This window comes from Equus asinus, chromosome 3 (assembly GCF_041296235.1).
Source record: "Equus asinus isolate D_3611 breed Donkey chromosome 3, EquAss-T2T_v2, whole genome shotgun sequence".
In the NCBI taxonomy this organism is placed as follows: domain Eukaryota; kingdom Metazoa; phylum Chordata; class Mammalia; order Perissodactyla; family Equidae; genus Equus; species Equus asinus.
This window is the reverse complement of record NC_091792.1, coordinates 78,797,281-78,813,528: the sequence shown is the minus strand read 5'-3', so window position 1 is coordinate 78,813,528 and position 16,248 is coordinate 78,797,281. Positions and strand designations below refer to the sequence as shown.

Here is a 16,248-nt window from a genome sequence, read left to right as displayed (position 1 = left end):
TGGAATCAAAGTGTTAATTTTTCATTATCAGAGACAGAGCATTTTCAGGAATTCTGTCTTCATGAGCCCGGAAGAAAAATGTTCACTTAAAACACTGAAAAATCCTCTCTTCTTTGGTTATTTTGAAAAACTTAAGATACCAGACTTCCAAATGCATCCTTATCCTGATCTAACTGCTAAGATTTCCTGAAATAAGTAACGTGCAGAGCAAAGCAACATCTAAAAATTAAACATCTCCTTTTCCCAGTCCATTTAAAGTTTCATTGAAAAAATACCAGGAAATCTTACTTTAGAGTAGCAGCAGGTGGATGGCGTCCTCCAGGTCACTGCGCGAGCGGCAAACGGAGACCGACCTTCGTGCAGACAAGTCAGGCGCTTAATGATGAATGCTGGGATGTGTAGTTCAGGTTTCTTCCGAGTTTGCTGGTTCTGTTTCCTTGAGTTTTTAAGGATTCGCACATTGGTATACTCAATGTGTGTACGTGCTGCCGTCTAGTGGAGCTCAGGTCGAACTGCTAACTCCGAGTAAACGGTGAAAAGCGGAAAAAGCCCCCACAGCATGCTCAGGACTGGAAACCACTCCCTTGGCTTTGACCCCTCTCAGTCCCTGTCGTTTGTGTCTACTACGTGCCGTTCTGCGGTGTTCAAGATGGAATGAGGCAGAAGTCGCATGTGGAAGACGGCAGAGCCGCGAAACAGAAGGAGCCCAGGTCACTGAAGATACTAGAGCCTTCTCACCTGGCCCTTGACATGATTGCTGAGAGGGCAGCACACGTTCTCTCGCGTTGAAAGTATGGTTGTGGTTCTCTTGTGACGCGCCGTCTCTTCTAACACTAATACACGCTTAGTGGCGGAATGCAGGCGTCCTGACTGCACTGGCGGTGGCGTCAGGGAGCAGGTTGAGCCTCAGTGGGAGTGTGGAGGCTTCAAGGAAAGAACATGCTGGGTAAGAGCAAAAAGCCAAGTCTGGCTGAAGAGAACAGAGACACAAGAAGGAAAAGAAAGGACTGGGTCACGTGAGCCCTCTACACTAGGCTTCGTAACTCCAACTTTCTCAGGCAGGTAACTGAGCAGAGTGAGTGTGTAGGTTGTTTGTGCACGTGCTGTTTAAGTGGCTTCACTCAGCACCCACCCAACTCACTTTCACCTGCCTCCTACACTGTAAGGGTGATAAATAAATGACAAGCAGTAGGCTATATTGGAGGATATGAGGAAGCCATTTGGTTTGAAACTAATTTGACCTGACCTTGTTTTTCCAGAAAGGTCTGTTGAGCATGCATTGTACATCTGCTTTAAACGCTTACAATGTCCCAAAGACAAGAACAATGCCCTTAAAGATAAGGAGGTAGCTTCCCCCCACATCGGCATTTCCTTTAATATGCATCTCTCCCTAAACTAAGGATTAATTATGGACCTGCTGTGCTCACTGTGTGACCACCCACCTTGTGACCACTGACCTACTGACCTCTGACCTGCTGGGCCAGCAAAGCATCTCACGATAATTGTAAAAGGGATATTCCTGCCATATATGATGGATGCTCTTTGTTCCAAGACTGTGTATAACCACTCGGTACACCCCACTTCTTTGGTGCCCTTCCTTCCTTGGGGGAGGAAGGCCCCAGGCTAGTCCTCAGACCTGACTCATAATAAATTCACCCCAATTTTGATTTGTAGATTGATGTGGATTATTTGTGTCAAGGGGCTGAAAACAAAACTCTCAAATTGCCAGCTTCCTTTGCTGCTAGGGTTGGCCAATGAAATGTGGGCTGGAGTTTCTGAGGAGGCCTTTCTTCTTGGATAGAAAGGCCTTTGGCTTTTGCTTCTTCCTTTTTTTGGGGGGGGGGCGGTCCTGGAACGTGGATATGATGCCTTGGGACCTAGCAGCCATTTTGTGACTTGGTCTGAGGTCAGAGGCACACACTAAGGACAATAGGGAAGAAAAGGAACCTAGTTCCTTGAAGACAGGCTTAAGACAAAATCCCTAAAGTAACTCCTCTGGACTTCTTATGTGAGAAAAATAAACTTTAGTCACCTTTCAGGTTTTTTGTTCTTGGAGCTAAGTGTATCCGTAACAGTCACAGTGGTTAAGAACAGACTGTGGAGTCAGAAAGATGCAGGTAAGTCCCACATCTTTCCCTCACCAGCTAAGTGAGTAAGTTACCCAGCTGACCAAACCTGTTTCACGTCTGTAAAATGAAGGTAGGCATAGCACCTACCTCAGGGATGTTGTGAGGAGGAAGGACTTGGCATGTACAATATTTGTTACATTTGTACTTAAAAATGTGAATGATTATTAGAAATTCAATTATAATGGATGGTAAAAATTACCCTTAAAGATTTTTTAAAACCCTGCCCTAGTTTCTGCTTGTGTTCACATAAGGTCTTTGGTAAAACTGTCTCTCATTGCCCCACTGTAGCTTCTAACACTGGGTCTAATGACTGTAATCACACGCAGCTGTGCTCCTTGTGTTCCTAACAACATCTTTCCTTTCTTTTTTTTTATGCTTTTTTTTTGGTGAGGAAGACTGGCCCTGAGTTAACATGTTACCAATCTTCCTTTTTTTTTTTTCCTCCCCAAAGCTCCAGTACATAGGTGTATATCCTAGTTGTAGGTCATTTTAGCTCTTCTATGTGAGACACTGCTACAGCATGGCTTGATGAGCGGTGGTAGGTCCACGCTCAGGATCTGAACGAGTGAACCCCACGCCACCAAAGCAGAACATGCGAACTTAACCACTTGGCCATGGGGCCAGCGCCAATACCTTTCCTTTGACTTTTGAGGATTTTGGAATAGACTTTTTATGAATATGAGAGTTCCCTAATCAAGGCCAACTCAGGTACCTCTTTCTCGATGCAGCTGTCTTCAGCCTCCCTTTATTCACAGATCTTCAACAATTATGCTTACTCTACGACCGCCTAAGTCACATGGTATTGCAGATATTTGCTTACCCCTCTGTATAGTCAGTGGACTAAATTTGTTTAAGGTTAGGGACCATATCTTTTTCACCCTTACATTGTGATCAGCTCATATTAAAAGTATGAGTTATTTGTTTTCCAGCTACATGAGTCCCACAAAGTCAGTGCCTTTCGGTGCCTAGACCAGTGATCAGCACACAGTAGAAGGTAGTTAAATATTTGAGTATGAATGGCAGGCTCTCAATAAGTTTCCTGAACATGATTCTGCTAGGCTTTCAAGAAAATGTTTCCTATGACAATACTGTATTTTGTCTTCTCTGGTCCTGACTTGACTTTTCAGATTTTAGCGTCGTCTGACCATCTTACTGCTTTTTAACATTCTCGCAAGTTTCCATTGCTAACTTTCATCATTGTTCCTTCACAATCTTTCATCATGACACTGAAACTCAGGTCATAAGAGTTAAGCAACATTCTGAGGGAGACATCAGCAAGATGGAGGAATACAAAGTCCCAGCTCTTCTTCCCTGACAGAGACACTGTCGTAACAGCAATACATGGACCAAAGTATCTTTGTGAGAACTTCAGAAGCCAGGTAAGAAGTTGCAGTCCCCTGGGTAAGGGCAAAGCTAACAACTTCCACCCTGAAACTAGGCAGAAGAGCCCTTTCATTTTCCCTGCGACCACCTCTCCCCCAAGCCAGCACAGCTCACCCCTGCTTACAGCTCCTCCATCGTGAGGAGCAGGGGAAAGAAAAGAGAGGAAAATTCATTCACAGTTCCGTCTTTTTGGAGAGCTGCCTGAAGGACTGGTTTCTGTCTCACTTGACCCGAACTGCTGATGGAACTGGCATGGTCTGGCACCAGACAGAGCCTAGCGTGGCTCAGCACCATCAGGAGTAGGTGCCCAACTCGAAGCTTCATCCTCGGGAGGGAGGGAGGGAGGAGAGCAGAGCGTGTGTCTTATGTGCCAGCGTTTTGGAGGGCTGCCATTGGGACTGGTTTCTATCTCACCTGATTTGGGGTGCTGATGGGAGCTGACGTAATTTGGATGCCTGGGGGCCAATGAGAACAAAGGAGAGTGGGGTGGCTTCCTGCTGCAGCACCAAAGAAGCTGCAGTACTACAGACAGATATTAGAGGGAGCAAGAGATTATGAGCTCCTGAAAAAGAAACTGGCAAACCTCTCTAATTGGCAAATCACACACACAAGGCTAGAGAGTCACATCTGCCCAAAAGCTTTCAGAGGGCCCACAATCTATAACTGGGCTGACTGATGAAGGTCTTCCCCTGTATGAAGCAGCCCATAAAGACTGGAAGAGGTGGCTATTTTTCAAATGCATAAAAGTCAGCAAAAAAATCAAAAGGCACACAAAGAAACAGAGAAACACGATGCAATCAAAGAAACAAACTAAATCTCCAGAAACCAACTCCAAAGAAATGGTGACCTATGAATACCTGACAAACACTTGAAAATAATAGTTTTAAGGAAGCTCAATGATCTACAAGAGAACACCAATAGACAGCTAAATGAAATCAGGAAAATAATGCACAAACAAAATGAGAATATTAAAGAGATGGAAACTATAAAAAAGGACCAAACAGAAATTCTGGAGCTGAAGAATACAAATAACTAAAATGAAAAATTCACAGAGGGGTTCAATAGCAGACTTGATCAAGCAGAAGAATCAATAAGTTGAAACCAGGTCATATGAAATTACTCAGTTAGAGAAGAAAAAAGAAAAAAGAATAAAGAAAAGTGAAGAGAGCCTAAGGTACTTATGGGACATCAGCAAGTGGACCAATATATGCATCATGGAACTTCCAGAAGGAAAGAGAAAGGGACAAAAGATTTATTTGAGGAAATAATGGCCAAAAACTTCCCAAATCTGAGGAATGAAAGATATCCAAATTCAAGAGTTAAGCAACATTCTACTAGACTGGATATCTGAAGACTGATCTTATATATATATATAATTTCTATTGAGTTCATAAGAGTTGACATCATTGTGAAATTTCAGTTGTACATTGTTTCTTGTCTGTCACCACGTAAGTGTTCTCCTTCACCCCCTATGCCCACCCCTCACCCCCCTTCCCCTGGTAACCACTGAACTGTTTTCTTTGTCCATGTGTTTGTTTATATTCCACATGTGAGTGAAATCATCTGGTGTTTGTCTTTTTCAGTCTTACTTCCCTTAGCATAATTCCCTCCAGGTCCTTCCATGTTGTTGCAAATGGGATGGATCCGTCTTCTTTTAATGGCTGAGTAGTATTCCATTGTATATATACCACATCATCTTTATCCAATCATTGGTCAATGGGCACTTGGGTTGCTTCCAGGTCTTGGCTATTGTGGATAGTGCTGCTATCAACACAGGGGTGCATATGTTCTTTGGATTATTGATTGCAAGTTGTTTAGGTAGATACCCAGTAATGGAATAACTGGATATGATATTTCTATTTTTAGTTTTCTGAGGAACCTCCATCTTGTTTTCCATAGTGGCTATACCAGTTTGCAGTCCCACCAGCAGTGTATGAGGGTTCCCTTTTCTCCACACCCTCTCCAACTTTTGTTATTTTTAGTCTTAGTGATTATAGCCATTTAAACAGGTGTAAGGTGGTATCTTAGTGTAGTTTTGATTTGCATTTCCCTGATGATTAGTGATGTTGAACATCTTTTCATGTGTTTCTTGGCCATCTGTATATCTTCTTTGGAAAAATGTTCTTATCCCCTGATCATTTTTTGATTGTGCTGTCTTTTTGTTGTTCAGTTGTGTGAATTCCTTATATATTATGGAGATTAACTCCTTGTCAGATATATGATTTGCAAATATTTTCTCCCACTTGGTGGGCTGTCTTTTTGTTTTGATCCTAGTTTCTTTTGCCTTGCAGAAGCTCTTTAGTCTGATGAAGTCCCACTTATTTTTTTCTTCTGTTTCCCTTGTCTGAGAAGACCTGGTATTCAAAAAGATCCTTTTAAGTTTGATGTCAGTGAGTCTACTACCTATATTTTCTTCTAGGAGTTTTATGGTTTCAGGACTTATCTTCAAGTCTTTGATCCATTTTATTTTTGTGTATGGCATGAGATAATGGTCTACTTTCATTCTTTTGCATGTGGCTGTCCAGTTTTCCCAACACCATTTGTTGAAAATACTTTCCTTTCTCCATTGTATGTTCCCAGCTCCTTTGTCAAAGATTAGCTGTCCATAGATGTGTGGTTTTCCTTCTGGGCTTTCAGTTCTGTTCCACTGATCTGTGTGTCTGTTTTTGTACCAGTACCATGTCATTTTGATCACTATGGCTTTGTAGTACACTTTGAAGTCAGGGATGGTGGTACCTCCAGCTTTGTTCTTTTTTCTCAGGATTGCTTTAGCAATTTGGGGTCTTTGGTTGCCCCATATGAATTTTAGGATTCTCTGTTCTGTTTCCATGAAGAATGTCATTGGGATTCTGATTGGGATTGCATTACATCTGTAGATTGCTTTGGGTAGTATGGACATTTTAACCGTGTTTATTCTTCCAATCCATGTGCGTGGAATCTCTTTCCATCTCTTTATGTCATCATCTATTTTTAAGACTGATTATATTTTTAATGGCCTTAAAGTCGTTTTATTACCCAGGTGAACATACCTACTACTTTGCATTACTCTTATTCAGTGGAGGAGTGAACATCGTAGAGAATCAACCTGCAGCTCTGTAATCATGTCTGGTTTGGGTGCAGAGGAGAAACCAAACTCCCAAGGGACAGGCCTGAGGGACAGTGTTATAGGAAGGCACAGTTTCACTTCACCCTAGTGAACCTGTGACAGTGTGTTAAGGTAAGGGAAATAACCAATTCATAGACTTTAACAGTGATGGCTATGATACAATTAATAATCTCTCCCTTTGAATAAGTCTTCTTACCAAAGAGCCAAGAATGCCTTGAAATCACTAACTCTGTTCTAAACCTTATGCAACTTGCTGTTTTATATGGTTTTTCAAAGTCATATGATATAAAAGTACTATCAGATACTCTCTAAAACCACAGTTCTTAACCTCTTATAGAGTAACAGACCTCTGAGAGTATGTTATAAGAAAGTAGGGACCCTAGTATCCTAGAAAACTGAATCCACACACAAAAGAAAATTTCAGAGGTTTTACAGATTGTGTGAAGCCCATCCATAGATGCTTTATGTGTTGCGGGGAGCCCAGGTTTAGGAATTTTGTTAATTAAATGATGCTTTAATTTATGTATTATCTAAGTCACGTGGATAACGAGATTAATGAAAATGTATACATTTTATGTATACACGGAAAGACTGGAAATTTCCTTCAATAACTTTATTCTTCACAAAATATATAAATAAATAAAACAATTCAACTTCTAAAGTATTACCACATTCAGGAAGAAGGCAGTCTATCACCATTCTAAATGACTGGAATGCCTCAATTTCTAATGGCAAAGTGCAAACTGAATTGAAATTAAGTTGGACTGTGACATCATTGCCAGGGATAGAAAAATAAAGTAACAAATACAGTCATTTCTAAATAAGGAACACTAGGCCCCTAGAAAAGTGACAGCAGAGTTTACTGAGTCTTGCACTCGGGCACAGCTTGTCCTGAGGAGGCGTGCCAAGGGCCTGGCTGAGGATCCACACTCTCTGCTCCAGCAGTTTGTTCTTCTGAGAAAAAAATGGAAAGCAAAAGTCATCTTATTAAAAAACACGTTTGGTTGCAACACAACATACAGCTTATATACAGTTTACCTTACAGCTGAGGTAATGTTTTCAAATTGATAACCCATTATGTTCTCCTGCTGTTCTTTAACATCTTTCAACGGCTTCCTCTAGCATGCTCCCAGGATGAAGTAAAAATTCCTCTCCACAACCCACAAAGTCCTGCGCATCTGGCTCTTCTCTCTCTGGCTTCACCGACTTCACCCAGAGGAACCTGTGTGCACTGCGCTCTGGCCACACGTGGTTTTCCAACCCTTCCCCTGGTTACGGTCTCTCCCAGCTGGGCCGACCCTGTTCCCTCTGCCTGAATCGCCTTCCCCTCCCCTCTTTGTTAAGCTAACTCACCTTAACCTGTTAGATCTCAGTCCCCTTCTTCAAAGAAGACTTCCTTATGTTCCTAAAACAACCTATTAAAAACTCATAGGCTTTTGAACTCTAGAACTGTACCTCCTTTTTTGACTACTTGATCACCGTCTATACCCACTAGACTGTGAACTCCAGGAAGGCAGGGGCCATATCTGGTTTGGTTATCAATGTACCATCAGGGTGCAATATGTGACACATAGGTGGAGACCAAAAATTTCTGTTCATTGAATGAATATGTAAATGATATAAGTCTATGATCTGGCTTGTGTAAAATGAATATAATGCTACTGGAAATACTGGCCCATTGAATTGATAAGAAGGTCTTTTGCAGTAAAAGTAGTTATGTTTGTAGGATGGTGTCTCTCTGTGTCCTCGAGAGCTGCTTGTCTATCTGAGGGAAAAGTTGAAGGTTCAGGAGGCAGAATAAGACTTCCCTCGGGGTAAAAAGTGATTTCACTTCAGTGCTGTGCTTTGGAGAAACTTCTCACAGAGACAGCAAATGACATCTCTGCAGTGCAGCTTCTCCATGACATCTTCTCTTGTCTAAACTTGCCCTTTGGGGCCACAGGTGACAAATGAGTTCCAACCGTTATCCCCGATCCCCAAGTAACCAGTATATTTACCCACCTGGGCGGAGGCCTAGACTTGAGTTATCAAAATAGCGAACTGGGTGAGGTGCTGGGAAAGACTTTGATCGGCCATCAAAAAACCAAGATTTCGGTGAGTCCTTTGGCACAGGATCTTGTAAATTCCGTTCCTTGCATTGAGAAGGCGTATGCTGTCTCTTTTGAGAAGCTGGTCCGGTCGCTTTAGGAGACTTTGGAGAATTCTCACAAGTCACTTCTTTGTGAGCTTCTCTTTTAAGAGTTCTCTCCTTCCACATTTTGACCTCATTGGAAAGATGATGATTATTGCTTAAATGTGGGGAAAAATAAAAGAGACTGTAAGACTGCTCAATTCCAGAAATATATTCATATTTACATAAAATTTTTTTTCTTAATTGTGGTAAAATATATGTGACATATAATTTACCATTTTATCATATTTACATTTTAATTTCAACCTAATGCTTCCTAAGTTTGGATTATTTCCACAGTTCAGAAAATGAAATGAGGTCAATATAAATTGAAAAATTGTACTAAATCTCCGTGATCACAGAATCTTGAAAAGTATGATATTAGGTTTCAAATGAATCAGTGATGTCGTCCAGCATGGTTTATCTACTGATACTCTGTGGCAATAATTTGATAAGTTAGTCTTCTGGATGGATGAATCTTTAATGTACCTTTGTTATTTTAAAAGATACATTACACTGTGCTTTTCTGGATTACTTATAGTGTTGCTTCCCACAGGAAATGCTGCCTGCATTTATTCACTCCTTCAGAGAAGCCTGGGAAGCAATCCTAGGCCCTGCTCTCCTTTCTTTGATCAGTCAGCCAAGTGTGTTGATACAACCTCACACTTTTGGGTTCCCCCCCATTCTGCTCTAGCAGCTAGAGACGCCGTATGAGCTCATTAGGCCCCAGCTTAAAATCCTCCAGTGGTGGTAATCCTCCCGTTACATTTAGGAGACCACCCCAGCTGCCTCAGAATGACCTGCAATGTGTAATCTGGACCAGTGGCCTCTGGCATCGCATCTTGCACTTACTCTGCCTCATTCTGTATGCTCTGGCCACACTGCATGTCTTTCTGTTCCACTTTCCTCTTTGACTCAAAGCCTGTGCACATGCTGTTCCCTCAGCCTAGAAGGCTTAGCCATCTCTCCTGTCATCAAGCCTAACTGCTACTCATTTTCAGATCTACTCTTACATATTAGTTTCTTGATCACCGCCCCTCCCCACATCTAGATAAGGTCTGATCCCTCTGTTGGACCCTTTCATAATGTCCTGTTTGCTTTTTTTGTTGTTTAATAGCCTCACACAGAACAGTAGCTATTTGCATATTTATTTAATGCCTATTTTTCTTCTATTGCATCATTAGTAAAGATTAGCACAAGATTCTAATCTTTGGTAGAAGCCAATTAATTAAATTTTTTACAACTGTTTATAAAGGTTAATGGGCTACAATAATGGACCTCAGGGATTCTCCTTTGAGTAAAGCCTCACTGACTTGGGCATATTTGTGGCATATTTAAGCTCCCCTCAAAGATCTTGGTTTACTTTTTGGTTCTTGGCTTAGTTAAAAACAGGCTTAGCTAAAATCAGTTGATGGGCCAGCCCTGTGGCCTAGTGGTTAAGTTCTGGGCACTCCACTTTGGCAGCCTGGGTTTGGTTCTCGAGTGTGGACCCACATCACTCTGTTAGTGGCCATGCTGTGCTGGCAGCCCACATACTAAAAATAGAGGAAGATTGGCATGTTAGCTCAGGGCGAATCTTCCTCAGGAAAAAAAAAAGGTCAGTTGATGGATAGCAAACCTCTGGAATGGTGCTACCATATTCTCATTCCTTTTAAAAAAGACACATTACATGAGCTCTAAAAATTACTTCCCCTATATGTGTGAGGGGTTGCCCACTGCAAAAAATATATATGCATGTGTAGGCATCATCCTCTCCCACACATACCACCATAAGCATAATTCCTGTATCAGGTAAGCAGATCTTACCTTAACATTTCATTCCTTTGCTTTGTTAACTGTTCATTTTGCTGCTTTAACTTAGAAATTTCCTTTTCTAGCCGTATATATTCACTTTTCAAAATAAGAGCTTTTGTGCTTTGTACAATGCCGCTGCCACCCCCACAGGTTAAGGGTTTCCTTGAAGGCTGAGAATCAGTATGTTCTGATATCACTGTGGGAGGCAAACACACAGACAGGTGATAATTTTAATTATCTCCAAAGTTCACAATAAAGGAAACATTAGTAAGTTCAATAAATCACTATAAAAAACAAAACATCTCAGCATCATCTCCCTGAACGTCATCCTTGACTTCCTCCTCTTCCCTCACCTCCTATGCCAATTCCATCATGGATTCTAAGTATCTGCGGAACCCCTGCTTCTCTCCACCCACTATCTCCACCACCATCACCTGCTAGGATCACTCACGGTGACGGCAGCAGTCGGAGCTGCCCTTCACTGTCTACTCTCGACGCCAGTGGGGTCCCCTGGAGGGCTGCTTCCACCACACAGCGTGTGTGGGGTCCACCCCAAGGCAGTCAATGTGCTCCCAATACTCAACACGTATTTGTTAACTAAATAAACCTTAGACTGCTATTAAAGAATATACTATCCAGTATTTTACACCATATGTGTACAAGTAATGTAAAGAACTGTTTTGTAAATTTTAGGTAAAATTGCATAAAAGTGTGAGGTGCTTAGAAAGTGGAATGACTGTTTACAAGGGAGGGGCAAGATGAGTGTGGGGAAGACACTCAATGTCCATTTCCTTTTGAATTATTCTGAATTCAGGTACAACACGTACCTGAAAGTCACAAATTAGAAGGAATCATCCTGACCCTTCTCTAACAACAAAAGTTCTATTTTTACCCCTTGAAGTTTTCCAGGTAGGAGCTGCAATTATCCTGCAATGGACACTAGGGCAGTTCAAACTAAACAAGCACCAGACAATGCGTGGACAATAATACACACAAACATCATCTTGCATTTGCCTGACATTTAGAATTTTCAGTGTGCTTTCACACACAGCTTTTAGCCTGATCCTTACAAGTCTATATCCAATCTAGAAGGTCAGGCGTTCTCCTCATGATTTCACAGGCTGTTAAGTGAGGGCAGTCAGCTTAGAGAACTGTTCGTGACGTTATTTCGATGCTGGACCCACTACACAAAGCTGCCCCAAGTACTGTTCAGCATTCTCTCTTTTCAAATGAAACATAAGAGACAGAAATATGGGAAAAGATACAGTTTGAGGAATGTATATGCAGAAATTTGATGATTAGATTTGAAAACTGTATCTAAGATAAGTTTCAAAGAGTTTGCCAGTAAGCATCAAGTCTGTATTTTCAGTACCAACAACAAGTAGGATAATATTTACTGTATACTGACTATGTTTTTACAGTGCACATGGTTAAAATCTATTAAGATATGCTTGTGTTTTATTGGGAAGGGTATGTCTACCTTGACAGGTAAGTCATTCTTGTATACTACTGAAGGTATCTTCACTAATATGTAAAGATCTGATAGTGCACAGGTTACATTCATAGTTTTTAAGAATCTATAATGGATAAATAGTTGAGATTACAGGAAACTTAAGGAGGTATCACAGGATAAATATGATCTCAATGAATTCATTTTAAAAATAGTTCTTTATAAATTAGTGATTAACAGGTTTATTCTTGACTGTCATATATATAGTAGCAGTCTTCAAAATGTGTAAGTATACTGAGAAGTAAGATGGAAAAAGATCTGGAAATATCAGCATTTTCTACTTACTTGAAGTATCTTGGGCCTGCTGATTTCGTCTAAGATTTTCTCTCAATAGCCTTATAACTTCTTTTTGATGTTCTACAGTGGCTTTTGTACAAGTAATTCTATTAAGAATAACAACAGAAATATGTAAAAGGCCAGCAACTAATTTTTAATGGAAGAATAAACAGAACTGCTGTCAAGAATTTTCTGATAAGATACATCACATTGATATGATATGCATAAGCAGCAGTAGGTAAGCCCTCACGATACCCCCTGGTATGATGCACTTTATAGCCATAAATAACACCATCAAATTGGAAGTGTTCTGTTTGGCTGCAGGGGCAATTTTTTTTTAACATTGAGAAACCAATTCTTTTAAAATTTCTGAAAGCCCAATAGGTATCATTAACTGGATATTGAGCAAAATTACATTCAGGGGCACCATAAAACAAATAATTGGGTTGTTATCATGAGGTCCTAGAAACCTCTTGAAGGTACAACAATTACCAAAGCGTAAAACCAAAAGCACCTTCCTGTATATACTGTAAGGAAAGCACACTCGACTGCAGCTCTGATCTGAGGTGACACAGTCAGAGGTCACAGTCTGCTCATTGCACCCAGGAGAAAAAGACATTCTGTTAATTATTTGCTTGAGTGTTAATTGGCAATGCTAAATTATGAGACTTTCTGCCTTTCTTAGAGACTGAAAGTATCTGCTGATTCTATTCTATATAAAATTGCTTTGCATTTATTTAAAAAAATTTTTTTCTTTTGAGGAAGATTAGCCCTGAGCTAACATCTGCCACCAATCCTCTTTTTGCTGAGGAGGACTGGCCCTGAGCTAACATCGGTGCCCATCTTCCTCTACTTTATATGTGGGATGCCTACCACAGCATGGCTTGACAGGTGATGTGTAGGTCCACACCTAGGATGGTGAACCCTGGGCCACCGAAGCGGAATGTGCAAACTTAACCACCATGCCACTGGGCTGGCCACTAAAATTGCCTTTTTAATGATGCTCCACTAAAACCAACAGTCCTATCAATAGAAGGCTGGTTAGAATGCATGAAGATTCAGAGTGCGACTTTTTGGGCAAAATTAGATATCATCATTAAACATTTATTAAACATTTACAGGAAGAATAAAAAGTGTGAGGAGTCAGAGGTGACATATTAATAAGTGGCAACATTATATTTCTAATTCAGTTTCCTTGACTCTCTGTTTAATGTTCTTTTCATTATGCTATACCACAAAGAACTTTAGGCATGCTATTGTATATGGTACTATACATAAATAAATCAATAAAAAGGGAATATGCTCTTGGGCACTAAGTACTACAATTTAAAAGGAAATAAAACCTTACACAAAAATACAATAGGAAGAACAAATGAAATTAAGAGAACCAACAGAAACCTTAGACAAACTGCTAAAAACACACACACGTTCTTAATATTCACTTTCAAACAAAAAAGGCCATTTTTAAGCTGTTCCTATATGATTGAACAAGAAGTATCCAAAGACATAGTATGTCAGTAATTGATCAGAATTGTGCTTGTTTTCAAAACCTTTGCATACATAATGAGAATTTAATAACTTTAAAATCTGTAGATGTTTGTATTTATTTTATAAAAAGCAATAACAATATCTTAATATATTTTAAATTTATACAGTTTAGAAAGGAAATTTAAGCTACTAAAGTCATATTCAATTAAGACAAAGACATACTCCTTTTCAAACTCCTTGGCATTTCTCATCTTCTCTAGGTCTATTTTCACCAGCTTTGTTTTGAGCTCTTCAATTTCTTCTTTATAGGGCTTAGCTCCTAAAGCAACTTTGTCCTAAAGGTTTTAGAGAAAAGAGAAATAAAGTAATTTTAGAGCAGTTTCAAAGACTTGTTAACTACCTAATATAGTAGGAACATTTTAAAACAGCAAACTCCAAACATATGAAAAGGAGGAAAGGCACAAATTTTAACCCTAAAATGAGTAACAAATAGATATTTGATGTGAAGTACATGTGAAGCTATTGGAAGCTAATGTGTAATTAGAAAACCTATGACTTCTATTTCTTAAAACAAATATTTTTCCCAATTAAAAAACAATATACTTAAACAAAATGAAACAGAAAGGTTGAAACGAATGAAATGGGTAGATAAAGGTAAATCAGGAAAATAAGACAAGAGATGAACAGTAATATAAATATCAAAGTAGAACTGAATTCAAGGCACAAAATATTATATAACATTATTGGGGATATTCTGTACTCAAGGTTGGTTCAATCTAGCCATACATCTACTTCGACTCAGAAAAAAAATCAGTCATATATACATACAAACATATACAAAAATCTTTTTTAATAAATAGGTTTAACTTTTTAGAGCAATTTTAGGTTTATAGACAAATTGAGCAGAGTACATAGAGTCCCGGTAATACCCGTGTCCTCCCCTAGTTTCTCCTATTATTAACATCTTAGTGTGGTATGATTGTTACAAATGATGAGCCAATATCGATACATTATTAACTGACGTTCACAGTTTACATTAGAGTCTATTGTTTGCATTGTATAGTCCATGGGTTTTGACAAATGTATGACACGTGTTCATCATCACTGTATCATGCAGAATAGTTTCACTGCCCTAAAAATCTCCTGTGCTCCACTTATCCATCCCTCCACCCTCCCCCAGAACCCTTAGTAATCATTGATCTTTTCCTGTTCGCCTAGTTTTGCCTCTTCCAGAATGTCATACAGTATGCAGTGTTTTTAGATGGGCTTTTTAAAATTAGCAATGTGCATTTAAGGTTCCTCCATGTCTTTTGTGGCTTGATGGCTCATTTCTTATTATTGCTGAATAAATCATTCATTTCTTTTATTGCTGTTACCACAGCCATACTATGGATTACTATTATATATTGAATACAAAAATAAACCCATCTAAATAGGGACCCAGAGAGCTCTTCATTCCTCTAGGCGTTACCCCCAGTGCCTATAAAAACATTTGCACACACACGTAGTTAGCAAAGACTAAAAAGATGCAAGCTTCCATAGCTGAGATGCTCAGCTTAAGGAGGTTGCTGACTAGGTCAGATAAGCCCATTCTGGGAGGAGCCCAGTATTTGCTCAGTCATGGCACCAGTAAAATACCCTGGCTTTCTGGACCAGATGCTGATATCAGGGACTCCTTGAGCATATGACTGGCTGGAGTGGTGTCAGTTTTGTAAGAAACTGCCAAACTCTCTTCTAAAGTGGCTACTGTACCACTTGCATTCCCACCAGCAGTGAGCAAGAGCTCCTGGCCCCACTCCTTGCCAGCATTTAGTGTAGTCAGTGTTCCGGATTTTGGCCATTATATTTTGAGATACAGTGGATGTACAGTAGTATCTCATTGTTTTTTAATTTGCAATTTTCTAATGACATATGATGTGGAGCATCTTTTCATATGCTTATTTGCCATGTGTGTATCTTCTCTGGTGAAGTGTCTGTTCAGATCCATTGCCTATTTTTAAATCAGGCTGTTTGCTTTCTAATTATTGAGTTTTAAGAGTTCTTTGTATATTTTGGATAACAGTTCTTGATAGATATGTGTTTTGCAAAGATTTTCTTCCAGTCTGTGGCTTGTCTTTCATAGGGCAAACATTTTTAATTTAAATGAAGTCCAGTTTATCAATTTTTTTCCTTCATAGATTATGCTTTTGGTGTTGTATGTAAAAAAAGTCAATGCCAAACCCAAGGTCACCTCGATTTTCTCCTATGTTATCTTCTAGGCATTTTCTAGTTTTGTGTTTTAGATTTAGGTTACAATCAATTGAGTTAATTTTTGTGAAAGGTGTCCAGTTGTTCAGCACCGCTAGTTGATAAGACTATCCTTTTCCATTGAATTGCCTTTGCTCTTTTGTCA

At 39.8% G+C, this 16,248-nt stretch overlaps 2 protein-coding genes across 4 annotated transcripts in view; both read right to left on the bottom strand.

Annotated features, from left to right (window-relative positions):
• The window catches only part of BDH2 (3-hydroxybutyrate dehydrogenase 2), a 29,275-nt gene extending 28,511 nt beyond the window's left edge, over positions 1-764 (bottom strand). Inside the window, exon 1 of one of the 3 annotated variants that reach the window (XM_070506516.1) lies at positions 289-764. The gene's annotated coding sequence lies outside the window, so the exon portion shown is untranslated. The remainder of the gene's footprint in view (positions 1-288) is intronic. The other 2 variants (XM_070506515.1, XM_070506517.1) reach the window with 2 other exon arrangements.
• A 6,452-nt stretch (positions 765-7,216) lies between these two features.
• The window catches only part of CENPE (centromere protein E), an 85,000-nt gene continuing 75,968 nt past the window's right edge, over positions 7,217-16,248 (bottom strand). Inside the window, exons 46-50 of the mRNA XM_070506510.1 lie at positions 14,079-14,191; positions 12,378-12,475; positions 10,595-10,778; positions 8,620-8,906; positions 7,217-7,572 (exon numbers count right to left, since the gene is read on the bottom strand). Of these exons, the coding sequence (XP_070362611.1) occupies positions 7,478-7,572; positions 8,620-8,906; positions 10,595-10,778; positions 12,378-12,475; positions 14,079-14,191 (777 nt within the window). The 3' untranslated portion in view covers positions 7,217-7,477. The remainder of the gene's footprint in view (positions 7,573-8,619; positions 8,907-10,594; positions 10,779-12,377; positions 12,476-14,078; positions 14,192-16,248) is intronic.